This window comes from Myotis yumanensis, unplaced genomic scaffold (genome assembly GCF_028538775.1).
Source record: "Myotis yumanensis isolate MYYU_CA2020_CCGP unplaced genomic scaffold, mMyoYum1.0.hap1 SCAF_16, whole genome shotgun sequence".
Classification (NCBI taxonomy): domain Eukaryota; kingdom Metazoa; phylum Chordata; class Mammalia; order Chiroptera; family Vespertilionidae; genus Myotis; species Myotis yumanensis.
Window position 1 is genome coordinate 9370601 of NW_027223767.1, and position 19020 is coordinate 9389620.

General features: G+C 47.2%; 1 protein-coding gene across 4 annotated transcripts in view; it reads right to left on the minus strand.

Moving 5' to 3' along the window:
* Positions 1-19020, minus strand: part of DNAH9 (dynein axonemal heavy chain 9) — a 342415-nt gene that overhangs the window by 303160 nt on the left and 20235 nt on the right. For all 4 annotated transcript variants that reach the window (XR_011468497.1, XM_070395266.1, XM_070395267.1 and 1 more), the window contains 4 exons: positions 13095-13262; positions 10887-11003; positions 9080-9230; positions 4387-4501 (listed from right to left, as the gene is read on the minus strand). Coding sequence is in view for 3 of the 4 variants with exons in the window: in XM_070395266.1 (XP_070251367.1) it covers positions 4387-4501; positions 9080-9230; positions 10887-11003; positions 13095-13262 (551 nt within the window). In the remaining variant the exon portion in view is untranslated. The remainder of the gene's footprint in view (positions 1-4386; positions 4502-9079; positions 9231-10886; positions 11004-13094; positions 13263-19020) is intronic.

Below are 19020 nucleotides of genomic sequence, written 5' to 3' on the forward strand. Positions count from 1 at the left end.
GTACCCTGAGCGTGACTAGGGGGGGCATCGCAACCTCCCGATCCGCCCTGCACTGTGCATGACGGGGCGGCGCCCCAACTTCCCAATTGGCCCTCCTCTGAGCCCGACCAGGGGCTGCACCTAGGGATTGGGCCTGCCCTCTGCCACCTAGGAGTAGGCCTAAGCCAGCAGGTCGTTATCTCCTGAGGGGTCCCAGACTGCGAGAGGGCACAGGCCGGGCTGGGGGACCCCCTCCCCCCCCCCGACTGCACAAATTTTTGTGCACCTGGCCTCTAGTCCTATATAATAATAGACAAACATGGTAATTAAATGTACCTTCGCTACCATCGCCATTGGCTGATCAGCACGATATGCAAATTAATTGCCAACAAAGATGGCGGCTATTTGCATACTGCGGGCAGGGCGGGACACCGGGAGCTGCCATCCAAGCCCTGTGTGCGACCCCAGGAGTTGCCCAAAAGCCAGGCCACAGGCAAGGCAGCCCCCCAGGACCCAGGAGCCGCCTTGCCTGCCGCCCGTGATCATGATCGTGATCGGAAAGCCGGGTCGCAGGCAAGGTGGCCCCCTGGGACCCAGGAGCCGGTCAGCGAGGTCTGCAGGTGAAGCAGCGATCAAGCTATGAGGGAGAGGGTGGGGGGCGGAAGGAGCTACAGGAGCAGCTCTGGCCGGAGACTGAAGACTCCAGCTGGAGCGAGAAGCAAAGACTGAAGGCTCCAGCCTCAGCGAAGACTGTGTCCAGAGTGAAGATAGAAGGCGGTGGCCAGAGTGAAGTTCTGGGTCCCAGGTGCCAGAGGAAAACTGGTGCTGGCAGCCAGGGGAAAGGCCTATTGCACAAATCTTTGTGCAACGGGCCTCTGGTTGGAATAACCAATAAATATATATTACAGGGCACAGTGCAGTTTTGAATTCATTTTTAAAACAAGTGGAACTTTCCATGGGATTGTGGAGGGCGGTGGGTTGCCATTCAGATCCCCTCTCGGGACCAGGCACTCCCATGGCCCCTCCCACCCCTCAGCCTCCCTCTGGCTAGGAGTTTTGGCTGTTGGTGAGGCAAGGCTGCCTCCCTCTGTGGGAACACCCTCAGCTAAGGCAGCCACCTCCCCGACAGCCCACGCCCATCATGGAGCTCATGCGGGGGCACAAAGTCCTGTAACCTGCAGGGCCAGAGTCCCCCCCCAGAGGATCTGCTGAGGCCTCCTTGCAACTACACCCCTGCTCAATTTTCCCTCTGCCCATCCCACCCTCCCTGCACATGTAAATCCTGCACATGCATGTCAGCAACTGCTCCAGGGAACAGGACCTGTGACAGTCCCACAGTCCACAGTCCTAGCAGCAGCCTTCTCCATTCATTCATCTTCTCCCTCCCATTTGGGGGGTGTGTTTGAGAAGATGGGGGCTCAGCTTGCTCTGGGCCAGACCTGCCATGGCTGAGGGGTCCCTGGGAAGTGCTCTGAGCTGGGAGCTCGGAGACCCAGACTTCCAGGTCTCCCCCAGCTTCTAGTTCTGCAGGCGTCTCCTCACTCCAGCTGCCTTAGCTGTCCATCAGCAACATAAAGAGCCCAGGCCAGAGCAGAGGCCACGTGGGTGTGACCCACAAGGCAGACCTGACCCCCGGTACACGTGCTTGCTCTGTCAGGAGTGTGAGAGAAAGCGGACTGCCTGCTAATTTTGAAGTTGGGTGCTTCACATGAAAACCTCGGTGTGCAGCTTCTCTAGAGCAGGCGGGAGATTCCCCACGTGTCCTGCCTTTCTGCTTGGCTGCGCTGAGCATGGGGAGGCCCCTTAGACACCATCCTGGGTGGTTGACATCATCCTCTGAAAGCAGTTAGTCTTTTCACATGTTCCCCAGTTTTAGTCTAAGGTGTACATAGAGACTTACATGCACTGTGAAATGACTACTGCAATTAGTTTAGTAAACATCCATCATCTCATATAAATGCAAAAAAAGGAAGGATTGGTGTTTTCTTTGTGATGAGAACTTTTAGGATCTGCCCACTTAAGAGCTTTCAAGTGCACCACGCACACCGTTAGCTACGGAGCCAAGCTACGCATCAGCCCGTAACTGCTTCCTCTTACAGCCAGAAGTCTGTCCCTTTGGAAAACCTGCACCCATCCCCCACCCTCCACTTGGGCCTCTGATGGCCAGATAACCACAAATGTCATCTCTTTTTCTTAAGCTCTGTTTCCAGATTCTACATATCAGTGAGATCATCAGTATTTGTCTTTCTCTGTCTGACTTATTTCACTTAGCACAATGCCCTCCAGCTCCATCCATGTTGCAAATGGCAGGCTTGCCTTCTTCCTTATGGCTGAATAGTATTCTATTATTTTGCTTATGCCACATTTTGTTTATCCATTCATCCACCAATGAACCCTTAGGTTGTTTCCATGTCTTGGCTCTTGTAAAGAATGCTGCAGTGAACATGGGGGCACAGACATCTTTTCGACATGATGGTTTCATTTCCTGATGGTTTCATTCCATGATGGTATATGCCCAGAAGTGGGATTGATAGTTCTATTCTTAATTTCTTGAGGAACCTCCATACGGTTTTCCATGGTGGCTGCACCAATTTGCAATTACACCAACAGAGCTCAAGACAGTTCCTTTTCTGCACATCCTCACCAACACTTGTTATTTCCTATCTTTTCGATGACAGCCATCCTAACAGGTGTGGGGTGATCTCTCCTGGTTCTGATTTGCATTTCCCTGATGATTAATGATGTTGAGACCTTTCTATGTCTAGCCACCTGGGCAAGATGGTCTCTAATGCCCTTTATAGCTCAAAAAACCTAATGATGTTGGTGGCCAGATTTCAGTTCCTTTGTTCCTGTTGTGTTTGCCAAGTGCTTTTCATACTTCCAATCTTCAGAAAGAGGGGTCAGAGGAAGACTGCTCTTCCCTAGGATCCTGAACATGGTATCGCTAACAGCTCTTCTCTCACTCCCAGCAGCTCACGTGCCTCTAACTAGCTCGGCTTCCAGAATCAGCTTCGAGGCAGGCCAGTGTTTCCACATCTGGTCACCGCAGAATCACCAGGGAGCTTGCAGAGGAAGCTGATCCACAGACACCGTCCGGCCCCAAGATTCAGACCAGTCAGTGAGGGGTGAGATGGAGGCCTGCATTTTAACAAGCACCAGGGCGTTCTGACAGATGAGGTCCTCACACCACACTTCATTCTCTTCCAGCGGCCTCAGTAGCCAAGAGACATGTGTCAGAGGGAGACACATGGGCATACTCCACAGAGCTCCAAAACCCTGACTCACTTTCCTCCAGAAATGAATCTCCTGGAGCAAAAGGAGCCAGCCTCTTGTCCCTCCAGCCTCATTTAACACCAGGGGTCCCAATAGTCAGCTCAAATATTTCCGTCTTGTTACCGCTTGGCCAATACTGAATGTGTGTATTCCCTCCCCCATATTCACATGTTGAAGCCGAATTCCCAATGTAATGGTATTAGGAGGTGGGACTTTTAGGTGATTAGGTCACAAGTGTGGAGCTCCTATGAGGGCATGGGGTTAATGCCCTCTTAAGAAGACTCCACAGAGCTTCCTGGCTGCTGTGGTCCAGCCCCAGCGGGTCCAGGGGTTCCCAAAGGTGTGGACAGCGTGGGCGAGGAAGGAAAGACATGGAGGCAGTGTTCAGGTGATCATCATAGCCAGGTTCTTCTCTTTATTGTCCTCTTACATTTGTATTTATCCTATTTGATCTTAATCCTATCCATTCTATTCCAAAGGTTAGGGCGTTTCTTATCTCCATTCCAAGGTTACTCTATTGTTCTATTAAGCTACAAGGAAGTAACTGAAAGAGACCATCCCAAGTCAAGATTATGTAGTTGAAGCGTTCGTAGTTAAAGTGATTAACTACCCCTCTTGCACTTAGTTAAAGGGTTTTACTGATAAAAATCCTCACCTGGGGAAACAACCTTTCTTGGGGAGCATTAAGAGGGGGAGCAAACATATTAAGAACAGTGTGCCATATACGCCAGGTCCCTTGAAACATCCCTGCAGTGACTGCGTCAAGCAGCCAGGGTGGATCGGCTTCCAGCACCTGGCTCCTTCTGCCACGTGAGGACGCAGAGAGAAGACGGCTGTCTATGAACCAAAGAGAGGGCTCTTACTAGACACGGAATCTGCCAGCACCGTGATCTTGGACTTCCCAGGCTCCAGAACTGTGAGGAGTAAATTTCTAATGTTGATAAGCCATCTAATCTATAGCATTCTATTATAGCAGCCCAAATAGACTAAGACACTGGTCAGATGCTGAACATGGAAAGAAACACGGATAATTCTCATGCCTTGGGTAAGTGAGATGCATTAATGCAACAGTCAAAATCCAGAGCAGAAGCAGAGACCTAAAGCAAACCCCCCACCCAGGAGGAAGGTACTCACGGATGTGTGATGCGCCCGAAGTTGGAGAAGGGACCCTGGATGCGCTGCCTCAGCTCCTGGGCCCAGCGGAGACCCCCAGCCATCGAGGGCATGTTCTTGTGCACCGGGGAGAAGCCTGGAGACACAGCACAGCCAGACTGAGTGAGGCCTGACTCCCAGCCCCTCTGCCTAGGAACACCCTGCCAGCTAGTCCACATGCTGGTCACCCTGTGCTCACGGGAGATGGGAGTTACTGGAGGCCACTGTGCTTGCCTAAGGAGTAAGAGTGACCTTGGGGAGAGCATGGGACAGGGTCAGAAGTCAGGGGTCACGCCCAGCTCTGCCACTCACTGGCTTTCTAACTTCACATCAGTGATGTTCAACCTGGCTACACATCTGCATCATGTGGGGGTCTTTAAAAAGACTGACGCCTGATTCTGCATTCAATTGGTTTGGGTGGGGCCTCATCATTTGTATTTTGTGATAGCTCTCCAGAGGATTCTAACTGTACAGTCAGGGTTGCGGAACTCTGCCTTAACAGATAATTGAATCTCTCTGGGCCTCAGTTTTTCCCTCTGTAATATGGCTTATGTGCGAATTCAATAAGGTTATGACTGAGCCAGGCCATGCAGATGACAAAGTGCTTGACCAGGGTTAGCAGAGCCTGACACCCTTACTTTACCCCATAGTAGAGTGTGTCAGTTTGCTTATCTGAGTTGTTGAGATTTCAGTCATGAGATTTTGTTTTTAAAAAAATTAGTGTCCAGCTTTCTTAGTAAAATGGGAAGATCACCAGCCTCCACATCTACCCAGCAGCTGGGGCTGAGCGGTGGTGTCTTCCTTTCATCCTCATGCGCTCCACCACTTCCCCGTCTCATGCGAGCGCAGATCTATGGTCCACAGCATTCTAGACACCACCAAGTGGCCCTCACTCTGACACAGTCCTCTCCTCATTCAGTGTGGGTGGGAACTGCAAATAGGATAAAATATCACTCCTGTGATGAGATGTTACATGGCAACAAGGAGCAGATCCTGGGTGGGCTGACTTACTCAGGCGAGCCACACACAGAAGCAGAGCATTTTCTCTGGTTGGTGGCAGAGGGGGATAAGGGAGCTGAAGGGTGAGGAGGAGTCAGTGTGCTGGATGATGGAGGCAGCCTCTAGCTTTTCCACATGACAGGATAGGGCGTGCCCCCAGTGACAGCCGACAAGGAAATAGAGACCTCAGGCAGACAGTCACCAGGTACTGGATCCTACCAACAAAAATGAGCTCAGAAGCAGATTTCCCCACCACGCCCGAGCCTCCAGATGAGAAATCAGCCCAGCCGACACCTCGATTTCAGCCTGGTGATACTCTGAGTGGGAAACCGAGGCAATCAGGCCGGGCTGCTGGCCTACAGAACTCTGAGCTAAAAGATGGGCGCTGGCAGGCCTCTGAGGCTGCGCTAATTTGTTGCGCAGCAAGAGAAAACAAGTGTGGTCTCCTAAGGCATTTGAGTTTTCAAATTCTATATGTGACCGGATGTCATGAGGATGGCCCACATGAAGGTGAGGCCAGCAGGTCTTCCGGGAATGACTTCCTAAGTGGACACAATTCTAAATGACCTCAGTATGAAACCTGTTTATAGACATGCTGGTCTTGCCACTCCATTACTTAAAACCCGTGGACAATTTCCTATTGCCTGAACACTGGGTTCCAGGTTCCTTAGGGTGGCACTCAGAGGCCTTCACAGTCTGACCCTGGACTCTGTGGCTGGCCTCGTCTCCCTGTGCACACTCTGTTTGCCCACAGGAAGGTCCACTTGGTACCTAGCAATACTCTCCTCTCATTTCTCTGGAGACCTTTGCTTCTTCTCCTCGCTTCCCCGCTCTCACCTTTCATGGCTCAAAGCCCTCTTCTCCACAAACTCCCCCCGGATATCCCAGCCACAGTGTATCTTGTTTTGTTACAGTTCTTTATAACTCCAGTCAGGGACTACTTATATTCTGCTAGGTAACTGTTCCTACCTGGTGTGTCCCTTGAAGAACCAGGCCATGGCCATGTGGACTACGAAGTGTTTGACCAGAGTTAGCAAAGATTGGACATTCTTTTTTTTTTTTTTTTTTTGAGTTTTTCACCTTTAAATTTTATTTGTTCCATCTTTTTGTCTTTTTTTTTAATAATTAAATCTTTATTGTTCAGATTATTACATTTGTTCCTCTTTTTTCCCCCCATAACTCCCCTCCTCCCAGTTCCCACCCCACCCTCCGCCCTCACTCCCCACCCACTGTCCTCATCCATAGGTGCATGATTTTTGTCCAGTCTCTTCCCGCATTTCCCACACCCCTTCCCCCCCCCGGAAGCATAGTCAGTCTATTCCCTTTCTATGTCCCTGATTCTATTATAATCAACAGTTCATTCTGTTCATCAGATTATTTATTTACTTGATTCTTAGATTCACTTGTTGATAGATGCGTATTTGTTGTTCATAATTTGTATCTTTACCTTTTTCTTCTTCTTCCTCTTCTTAAAGGATACCTTTCAGCATTTCATATAATACTGGTTTGGTGGTGATGAACTCCTTTAGCTTTTCCTTATCTGTGAAGCTCTTTATCTGACCTTCAATTCTGAATGATAGCTTTGCTGGATAAAGTACTCTTGGTTGTAGGTTCTTGGTATTCATCACTTTGAATATTTCTTGCCATTCCCTTCTGGCCTGCAAAGTTTCTGTTGAGAAATCAGCTGACAGTCGTATGGGTATTCCCTTGTAGGTAACTGAGTTTCTTTCTCTTGCTGCTTTTAAGATTCTCTCTTTGTCTTTTGCTCTTGGCATTTTAATTATGATGTGTCTTGGTGTGGTCCTCTTTGGATTCCTTTTGTTTGGGGTTCTCTGCGCTTCCTGGACTTGTAAATCTATTTCTTTCACCAAGTAGGGGAAGTTTTCTGCCATTATTTCTTCAAATAGGTTTTCAATATCTTGCTCTCTCTCATCTTCTGGCACCCCTATTATTCTGATGTTGGTACGCTTGTAGCTGTCCCAGAGGCTCCTTACACTATCTTCACACTTTCGGATTCTTTTTTCATTTTGCTTTTCCGGTTGGGTGTTTTTTGCTTCCTCAAATTTCAAATCTTTGACTTGATTCTTGCGCTCCTCTGGTCTGCTGTTGGGAGTCTGTATAATATTCTTTATTTCAGTCAGTGTATGCTTACTTTCTAGTTGGTCCTTTATCACACCATCGAGGGTCTCATTAGATTTCCTGTACATTTCATCAAGTTTATCGACAGCCTCTAGAAGCCTCTTGAGAGACCTCAAAAGTGTGGTTTTGAATTCTATATCCAGTAGCCTGCTTTCCTCTGGTTCTGTCCTTTGTGGCCTGTTTCTTTGTCTTGGCATTTTTTTATGCTTCGCTGTGTCGATAGAGTGGCTTTCCGTTTTAAGTGTCCCAATTACCTGAGGTAGACACTCTTGGTGCACCCCCTTGTGGTCTCTGTGAGCAGTCTTGTAGTCAAGCCTTGATTGTTGTAGGTAATTACTACTTGACCTCCAGGCCAACTGGCTGTGAGAATCAGCTGTGTTTGCAGTGGGAGAACTTCTGTCCTCTAGGGAGGTGCTAATCTAGCCTTTGCCTGAGGCTATTCGGCAAATGGCTCTGTGCAGGGCTTGGGCGGGGCGGGTCCCACAGGGTCAACAGGGTGGAGGAGGGAGCAGTTATGGCTGCTCTCAGTCCGTCCCCAGGGGCTCTGCCTCTCTGTCCCAGGAACCGCTGCAAACCTTGGAGGGACCGAAGCCAGACAGTCCCGCTTCTCCCGTTTGAGTGTGGGGCCCTAGAGACTCGCCCGGATCTGGAGCTCAGAGTCTGAGGCTCCCTCCAGATTGAAACAGTCAACCTCGCCCTCAGCCACCAGCCCTCACCGCGCGCACTCCGCACCTTAGTATTTTACTTCAGCACTGCGCCTCCTCTGATTCTCGGTTCCTCCTAGTTGTAGAACTTCCACTCAGCCAGCCTTCCTGTGGTTCTGGATGATGTCCGTTCCGTCTTTTAGTTGTATTTTTGAAGTGGTTGTTCGAGGCAGCAAACTCCCGAGTTAACCTATTCCGCCATCTTGGTTTTCTCTGGACATTCTTACTTTACTTATTTTTGGTATTAATTAGTTTACCCCTACCCTGGCTTCCCTCTGCATCTCATGCCCAAACATGTGTCTGGCATATAGCAAAGACTCGAGATATGTTTGTGAAGTTGAATTGAACTTGTGTTTGACTTTCAAACAGGTAAGACAGGGCATCTAAGAATTGCAATAAAAACGGAGACATCACACTGTGGTTGGTACCACCCTTGTCGGGCTCCTGCTGGTTCCTTCCTCCAGGAGTATGGTTGCTATGGCATTGGAAGGATTAGGAAAGGAAAATAAAAGTCTACCGTGGAATTGAGACATGTTGAAGATTAATCACTGTAGCAACATTAACCAAGGGTCAACCCAGCTATTCGGCTAAGGTCTCAGCTGTCCACAGGCTGTCAAGACTTCACTGCTCTGAGCCACCCTGCCCACCTCAGCCCCGGATACAGGGAAATGCACAGCTCAGTGAACTCTACAATCAGCCAAATGCTCTGAATTATCTACAAGCTGTCCTTGCTTTTATTGGAGAATGACAGAGATCCATAGTAGACATTCAACAAATACAAGAGGATTGAGTTTCACCCCTCCCCCATCCAAATCCCCTGGCAACCAGCCTACCAAGTTCTGCCTCGTCCTGGACACGCTGACTGTAGATTGTCCTCACTGTATCCAATTCTTTGTTAAACATCTGGAGAAGCACCAGGTACTTATCAGATGCATCTCGTGCTACCAGTGGTCTTTCGAGGAGGTTGCCTGCTATGTCTAGCAGCTGCAGGAGAGATGGAGAAAGAAGAGGAGCAAGTCACAGATTCAATATTTCCAAGGTTACATAAATCTTCTTTCCTGGCCTTTCTTCCATATGCCTAGCAATGTAAGAAGGTCAAACAATTGTTATTATGCTACTGGATCAATAGTTATTAGTAGGTGGATATTCATCGTCTGCCTTCTAAAGGAGAAGGATTCCTGCCTGCTAAATTATCTATTGGACCCTCGTGGGATGTAAGAATCTGGATAAAGGGTAAAATAAAGAGAAAACTTAAAGTTGTCAGAAAGGTTAAGCTGATCTATATTAAAAAGGCCATTAAAAAAAAGACCTAGCCCTGGCCAGTATGCTCAACAGTTGGAGCATCAGCCCCCCTGCACACCAAAGGGTTGCAGGTTTGATTCCCGGATCTGTTGGGGAGCATGCAGGAGGCAACCAATTGATGTGTGTCTCTCTCACATCGATGTTTCTCTCTATCTCTCTCTCCCCCTCTCCCTTCCACTCTCTCTAAAAAATCAACAGAAAAAATGGGTGAGGATTAACAAAAAAATAATAATAAAATTTTTAAAAGACCTAAAACAGAGAAGGAGGGTGAAGATAGAGAAGGAAAAGAAGAAGCTAAGTAGGCTAGGTGTTGAGAATTTGGAAGGCTAAAATTTGAGAGGAGCAAGAAAAAATTCTCAGAGAGAACTAATTTCTGGAATCAGTTCAAAAGCTTGAAGAGAGAAATCCTCATCGTTTTTCTATGTGAATTATGGAATGCCAGGTATTTATTAGAGGTTGTACATTTTATAACCTCTAAAGTAATATTTATGTAATAGAGAGATATCTGTATGTAAATAGATATAGATAGGTAGATTCAATGGCTAATGAGACCTGGCAATTTGGGTTACCCAATATTCTCGAATAGCATGGGTTCTAGTCTATGCTTGGACATTTTCAGTGACTGGAAACTTAACTACTTCTTAAGGAAGTCCATTCTGTCTTTAAATAGTTTTGACAGAAATCTCTTTCCTTTATTGAGCCAAAATCAGCCTCCTTGTCATTTCCACTGATGAATTCTGGTTCTAATCCTTAAGGCTTTACAGATATGGCCTCTTCATAGTTTACAGATCTGTCATGTCTTTATGTCTCACAACTCAGAATTCTCAGTTGCGCAGCCATTTAGTTACTCATCATCCTACAGCTTCTCTGTATTCTTGTACCAGCTAATCTTGGTGATACAGGGCAAGGCCACACGTCTTCTTATTCTAGTTACTGTGCTTGAATGCCGTAACCAATTACGGTAAGTGGTTTGCCTCGGCTCAAACCACCCTGACAGCAGTGGTTAAAGAGCCATGGTATTGCAGAACCCTGGGTTCAGGATGGTGACCACAGCTGAGCTCTTCACTTTAGATGGGTCCCCTACTGATCAGATTCAAGGGGAGAAACTCTTTTGAAAAGTATTTTCACATCATCATGCTTTCAGAAAAGCATTAGTGACCAACCTGAGAAGCCCAATTCTGCGCACTCCCTTGCCTAGCGCACTCATGATCCCTCTCTATTAGACGAAGAACAATTCATATCTGCAGGAGCAAACAGCTGGAAGAGTATCCCGACCCTCCGCTGATGAGGGTGGGGGAGGATCGAGCATAGGGTGGCTCCCTCTCTGCTTTTACGAACCTTAAAGGCGTGCTCCAAATCAGGTGCATCATCAAAGGCTTGAATAAAGATAGTCCCCAGTCTTCGGTCAAGATCTTCTACTCTCTGGTTAAATTTAGAGACATCATTCTCAAATTCCTGAAGAGACATCACAAAGACATAGAAAATCATGATATTGCAAAAGCCAGTCCCACTATGCTCTCTACTACTAATCTTTGCACTTGAATCATGAGACCAAGAATTTATTTTCATTTCCCAAAATTCACCTTGGCATGACTTAGTTTTCATCCATGTAGACAAACAGTTACCCCATGTCTGCTGCATTTTTTTCCCCTAGGCCAGTGGTCGGCAAACTGCAGCTCGAGAGCCACATGCGGCTCTTTGGCCCCTTGAGTGTGGCTCTTCCTAAGCCTTAGGAGTACCCTAATTAAGTTAATAACAATGTACTTACCTATATAGTTTAAGTTTAAAAAATTTCGCTCTCAAAAGAAATTTCAATAGTTGTACTGTTGATATTTGGCTCTGTTGACTAATGAGTTTGCCAACCACTGCCCTAGGCAAACTGGTAGAGTGAGTCAAATTGTGAGGTTGGCACCCGTTCATTCTATCTCTGTGCCTCCTCTTCCACCATCGGAAGCCCCTTCTCTATCACCCACAGTGCCAGCTCATGCCACCCCAAAAGCCACCTCAACAGCAACAACCCCAGCAATGGGGCTACCATCATACCTCCTACTTTCCTTCCTCTCCCAAGTCTAAATCCTGTTTAATCAGTGTAACCAAACTAATCTAGCCATTAGGAGGGAAGTAAGCTAATTAAACTAATACACACTATTTCTTCTAAGTACATTTTAATTCATTAAGACAACAACTAGCCATTATTTCTAAGGTTGCCAAATTTAGTAAATAAAAATATAGGCTATGCATTTAAATTTAAACTTTGGATAAACACTGAATTAATTTTTAGTGTAGGTCCCAATTATATATTTTATCTGGCAACCCAAAGAATATGCAATTTTCGGAGAAATTTTGTTAACTGAAATCCCTAATTGGTGGAATTATTATTTGTTATTATTGCTTTGCAATAGTAATTCATATTCTTATAAAAAGATAAAGTGAGTAGAAAAACATAGTATAGTTCTACTTCCCAAACCAACAACAGTAACATAATGGTATGTTTCCCTGTGCATAGAATTCTGTTTTATCATTTGTTTTGTTTATTTGTTTTGTCTTAGAAAATATATGGTTGTCTTCATAAGATCTTATAGGGACAATTCATAAAAAAGTTAAAATAATAATAGTAATGATTGCTTTGTAGTAAGCCATTTCCCCCCACTTTTCCTTAGAAAGCAACATCTCTCTGGGTTTGTTAAGATTTCCCTAGGCCAGTGGTCGGCAAACTGCGGCTCGGCAAACCACGGCTCTTTGGCCCCTTGAGTGTGGCTCTTCCACAAAATACCGGCTCTTCCACAAAATACCGACTTCTGCGCATGGGCCACGAAGTTTCAATCGCACTATAAGTGCGCACTCGCACGTGGTATTTTGTGGAAGAGCCACACTCAAGGGACCAAAGAGCTGCATGTGGCTCGCTAGCCGCGGTTTGCCAACCATGGCAGGCAACTGAAGGTACTCAGAGTAGATTTCTGCTCTAATTTCTTCTTCCTTTTCACTCATTCACTCTAAAAATTCCTTCTCCAGCAACCAGCCATCCCCTTCTCAGGAAACTCCATTCCCTATTTCTGCCCCCTTTCTTCTTTTTGTCCCTTGTGGGCTTGTGCTCACAGATCTCAGCTCTCCTGGGCCAGGGGTAGGGCGTGGGCTCTGTGGTCCAATCATGAAAATGCACGTCTGGTCGTCCCCTCATCCCTGTGTACTCCCTTGCAAACCAGAGTCCGATCAGAAAAACGAAGCTCTGCCCCCACTCCCAACTCTAGCCAAGACACTAACAGAATTCTGCCCAGATGTGCCTGGTCTGCTCGCTTCTCAAAGCCATCCCATAGCCATCTCAGCATCTCTGAAACCCATCAGTCTGGAGCAGTCAGCAGTTGGAAAAGGTCCTCCCTGAGCCTTCTCCTGACACAAAGAATAATGAGGAGAAGGTCTTCCTTCATACAACCCCTGGGACTATAAAGCCAAAGGAAACAGAGAAAATGCAAGTAAAATACCAGGCCCTATAGGTTGGAGGCAGCTGAGAAAGAGACAAAAGTTGCAAGTTGGTCTTCCAAGCCCTACCATGCCTTGGGGGTCCAGGCAGTCGTGGCAGGACTCTGAGAGGACCCTGCACATCTCCTGAAATTCGTAGTCCATTTGCTGGACCTGCTGACTCAGGGCGTTGCCTCTGATGCCACTGAACTCGAGCTTCTGCAGGCTGTGAAAGTCCAAGGTTGTCTTCAGAAGGTCCTACAGGGATGATTCACAAGAGGTAAAATAATAATGATGATGATGACAACAGTGGGTAATGCTCACATTAGGACGGGAAGAGCAAGATCATACGGGGGTGGTAGGTTGTTTAGGAAAATGTGAAGCCTGATTCGTGTTGTAACCGTATTATTAGATTGGGTTGATATAAATAACTTGGTTAAACTTGATAACGAAGCAGAGAGAAAGTACAGATAAATAAAACTCACACACAGAAAAACAGGTCAATTTTATGCTTTAGCTTTTCTGTGTTTTCTAATAAATAATAAAATATAATAATAATATTTACATGATTGTTGTAATTTTTAAAAAATCAATTTAAAAAAATCAATTTCAAATGGGCCATGTCATCTGGTTCTGGAATGAAGCTATCTTAGGGGATATTGACTGGAAAGCAAGTCCCCCAAATAGTCCGAGGACAAGCCCAGAGGAGACACCAACAGGCTCAGCAATGACTGCCAAGGAAACCAATGGCGATCCCCTTGCCCAGGATATGCAACACGGTGCACCATGTAGTGCTGGGCAACAGGGACAACTGCTTGACACCTCTGTGTTGGGTTTCCTCAACTGTAACAGACAACACTAGTGGGAGGTAAATCAGCCAATGCAGGCTTAGGAGTGAGGCCAGTACACACACAGTAAGGGCGTGTCACTGTCACTGTTGTTCACATGGCAGTGCCCCAGCTGTGCTCAGAATTGAGTTACAGGTGGACAACACAACCCAGAGCCTTGGGGAGGAGCCCCCCCGGGTCCATGGAAGCCTCTGCTAGGACAGGAGCCTCCAGAACACAACCAACATGACAGACTGTGGTACTGACCTCATGAACACTGGCCTGAAATCACAAAACCTTCAAACCAAGATGTTTTCCCATCACCAGCTCCTGCCTGTGCGCATATCTGTCTAACAGGAAAGGGGGAGATTACAAGTACCTTTGTGTGATTTTGGCAAACATTTGGTGTGGATCCCTGGGAGTGGATCTTCTACCCTGAGGAAGCTTGAGAGACAAGAAGAGGGAGCAACTACGTCATGATGTTGAAAACCTGGCAGGTCCTGGTTCCACTCTAGAAAATTCCCATGGCCAATGGGCCACTGCTCTGGAAGGAGGCGGCCCAGCTCCTTTCTCTTGCCGGAGCACCAAGTCCAGCAGCAGTAACGGGCATTGGGAAGTGGTGAGCAGTCTGACTTTCTCCACGTTGCCAGCATCTAGCAACCTTTTCCTGCTCACCTGTGCTCAGGCACGGCTGTCAGCAAGCAGCCGAAGTGGGAGAGGAGAGAAGAGGCAAGAACCAACCACGGAAAGAAAGGCCTGCTCCTGAAGCAGGGGTCTTACCAGCAAAGGTGGGGCGGGGGGGGGAGGGGGGGGGGGTGGCGCCTTCATTTTAAAACACCTTCAACTTCATGCACTGGGAGGAAAACAGAAATGAATGGGACTTGAATGTTAATTACATGTCAGTGCTACAGGAGAAGCATATTTGTGCTGTGGAATGTCACCTGGGTACCCATTTTTCACAATTCTGTGGATGTCAATTCCAATATTTAGGAAATATCCTCTAACCATTTTAAAAGACTGATGCATCGTGATATGTTTGCTTGCATCAGAAAACTAGATTATAATTTTGTTACACTATTTTATTTCTCCAGAATACTTGAAGTATGATCTTGGATGGTCATAAGGTATTTCATGACAGACATTAGATAAATATTTATTTAATCATTCTGTTTTCTAGAAAAACTCTGGTCACCAAAAACAATGGACATTTACATTGCTTAATTTAACAAACACGTGATAGGCAACACATTTATTTGGAATTCAGTTCAAAGTCTCAGACCTATTCTTACTTCCCTATTAAAAGAACCCCCAATTTTCACTCTACCATTCCCCCCAATCTCTCTCCCCTTACCCTTTGTAAGCTTTCTTCAGAGTTTTTGTCACCCTTTGGAATTATAATATGCTACTTGGAATTATATTATATTATTTTTTTTTTATTTTGTGCATCTTTCTCAGTGGGTTGTAAATGCCCAGAGGTACCCGTCATCTTCAGATGTTGAGAAATATTTGTTAAATGAATGAATATGACTTTTGACCTTTGACTTACCTACAGCCCCTCTAGGAGAAGGAGAATCTAAGAAATATGAACTCAGAAGCAATTGTGAAAATTAGACAAGAAAGGAGAGTTACAAAGCAAGGCTGACCGGTGTCTTTAAATGCTCGCAGGGCCTTGATCAAGTGCGATGCAGAACCTGATGGTCCTGCTCCAGGGGCAGATGGAAGGCAAATGAGCACACAGAGCAGATTTGTCCTCAACTAGCAAGTTAGCTGTCTTATATTTTCTCTACAGAAAATGGCAATTTCATGTGGTTTCACTCAATAAAGCAAAACCATCTAATGTTTAGAAAAGTCCAACTATAGAATGGGCTGCTAAGAGAGGGATTGAGCTTTCCATCTTGGTGGATTTTAGACATTTGGTGCCAGAGGATTAGAGGAGGTTCCTGATCTGGCAGGAATTGTCTTGCAGTCATGGAAACATATTTATCACACTGACTGTGACTATATCTTTGATTCATAAAATATTTCAATGTAGCTCTTTTCACCATTTATTTAAAGGTCCCACCAGACAGATAAAAGGCAAGTTAAACAAATAAGAGGTTTAAATGATCATTTTTAACTACCCATTCTATTCATCGCAGTAGTAAACACATGAAGTTCGTTATGTCATATTCAGGCTGAAAGGGTCAAGTTCAAGGCGAGGATATGCAGCACCAGGGGGAAAGCCCAGGACAGGGTCCAAAATGCTGGGTTCACATAGCCCTGGCCTGTCATTTAGTAGCCACGTAGCTACTAAAGCAAGACACGACTTTTCTAAGCCTCACTCCCTAACCTACATAAGCGTTCCCCAATACCTAACTGGCCGTGGGGTTATGGAGTCACGTGGACCGTGCCCTGGAAGGACTTGAATGAAGGGTAGCCACTGTAGTTATGGTCACCCTGATGTCGTAGCTCAGATTGCTGGATAAGGGACGTGTAATGGCTGGTGCACAGGTGCTCTCTCCAGGTTGCACACAGGGCCTGGACCAGGCTGCTGGCTGGGCCGACTGGGTCCTATTCTCGGGAAACCTGTGCACTTTGATGGAAGGTGTGAGAGGCCTGCAGTGGCTCTGGCCCTGAGGGGGAGAGCCACGCTCGGGATAATGGCAGGCCTCACAGACACAAGCCCATCCTTGAAGGAAAGGTCACCCCACCTATCTTAAAAGAAATGTCTTCAGAATTCATTAAGGAAGAGCACAAAGCAGACATTCACAGATGAAAGTCTCAAAAGGTCATTGGGGAAAAGGCTGTTTTCTCTACCTGATGACAGCGGCCGCCCTTATGCAGCGAGTGGTCTCCTAGTGACCGCATGCTCGGGAGGGCTGAAAGGGAAGCCTGCCCAATTAGGCCTGCGAGGAGGCAGAGGGACCGGGTGCAGGAGGAGCAGGGAGGCGTGTATTAGGGCCACTTACCACCTCTCTCCCTGCTAATCACTTGGCATGAAGCCCCAGCAGGAAGTCACTCTGCCTCCAGTAAATCGCAGCTTTGCAGACATGGCAGAATGAGAGAGATGAGGGCTCCCTCCAGCTCTTACTTCCCGCGCTGTGAGGAGGGGAGAGGCTGCAGGCAGAAGCACAGGGCTCTGCAGCACCAACAGTCTTATGGCACAAACATGGGCTCAGTCTGGGGAGGTGCATGAGGGGGTGTGGATATGGTGTGTTTGAGGGCTATGTGTGTGCTGTGTGTATTGTGTGTGTGCATGTTGCATATGTATGTGCAGTGTATGTAAGTTGTATGATGTCAATGTGTATTATATGTGTGGTATTTGTGTGGAATGTGACTATGCAGTGTCTGTACTGTGTGTGTGCCTGTGCTATGTGTCTACTGTGTGTGTACATGTGCTGTGTGTGCAGTATGTATGTGTGCAGTGTATGTATGTGCAGTGCATGTGTTGCATGTGCAGTGTGTGTACTGTACATGTACACAGTGTGCATGCATTTGGTGTGTGTTGTGTGAACTGGGGCAGCCAGTGGGAAGACAGGGTGAGGGCAAGAGTTAAGATGCAGCTGAAAGACTCTCTTCCCCTTGATTTTTGGCTGCTTGTTCAAATTAGAAAGATTTTATGTACTTTTGGGGTTTCCTTAGTAAATCGTAAAGTCCAATACGCCCCTTCCCTGGAACGTGAATTACAGTTTTACCCAAATGACTTATTTAGAAAAATGGCCTGACAATCATGTGGTAAACACAGAGTGTGCAAAGACAGAAGAGAGTGGATAAGGCAGAATAAAGCCACAGAACCACTGTGGACCCTCAAAATGGGGGGAGGGAGGGAAGCAGAGTTCTAAGATCTCCTGGGAAATATCCACGTTGGATAAAAGGGCAACACTTGGAGCCTCTCTGAGCGTGTGGCGATGGGCAGTGCCTCACTGTGCTCCTGGGTTACAGGAGGGGTCCTGATGCCTTGCTCCTATGATTGTGAGGGTGCAGGCTCTGGCATGATATAGGCTCTCGAAATATTTCTACTCTTCCTTTCCCTGCTCAAGGCTTAGCTCTCTCAGAGGTCAGCTCGGTCGTGGTGGTGAGGAGGAGGATGGTGGTATCCCGAGAATGCAATTATACTCCACATGCTGCAGGCTGCTGACAACTGCTCAGCAATACACCACACACACACACACACACACACACACACACGCGCGCACACGCACACACACCAGCTCAGCCCACCTTCATTTTAACAGGCACCCAGAGGGGAAGAGTCGATCTGCACAATGAAACTTTCTTGTGCAAAAGAAAGCAACAGAATCAGGGGGAAACGTGAGAGAACGACAGAGATTAATACTAGCCCTTCACAGCATAACTCTGGATGTGAGCACGCAGATGTCGTTTTATTAGCTTAGCTTAGTGTATTTATTAATTGCAGCTACCCACGTCTCAGTGGCCAATACTGTGTTAGAACAGCAAGATGAATACGGCTCGGTTCATGCTAATTCTTGCTGGAGAGCAGCAGATTAATCCCGTTTCAAACAGGCATCGATCACAGAGGTACACAGAATGTTAACTAAAGGGCTACATGAAATCTGCTTGGAGATGATCGATAGTCTGTGTCCCGCTGCACTGAGCTGAGTAGGAGGAGGTGGGGGAGCCAGAGGCCAAGGGGTTGGGGCTGAGCAAATGACTCGAAGATGAACAAGAAAGAGGGGAGGAAATACTAGGACAGGGGGAGGAGCAGCCACGGGAAATCATGGAAATTCAGGGAGAACAAGGAGCTAAAGGAAACACACAAAGAGAGGGCTTGGAAAACAGAGAAGGGAGACAAGTGGAAAGGGAAGGGAGGGGAAAAAGAAAGGAGAAAAGGAAAGCCGTAAAGAAAAGAAATAGTAGACTTTGCTGTAAGGGCAAAGAAGTAAATCAGAGCAAAGGACGGAAGCGCTGGGCCTGGAGGGAGCAGGAAGACTGAGCAGGGAGACAGTCGGGTCATCCTCTGATTACGGGGGCAACTGCCGTTCACCCACCTGCATCTGCGCCCTTGAACCAGAAAGGACAAGCAGCCGAGAGCCGGCCATGCGAGGGCAGTGGCTCCCGGAGACTGTGGCCCTGGCTGGTGCATTTACTGGACAGACCCGCAGACTCGGGCCCTAATGTCGGAACAGTCATCTGTGTGCAGAGGCGCGGCACTGGCATGCGTGCATCTGCCTGAGGCCCCAGCCCCGTCA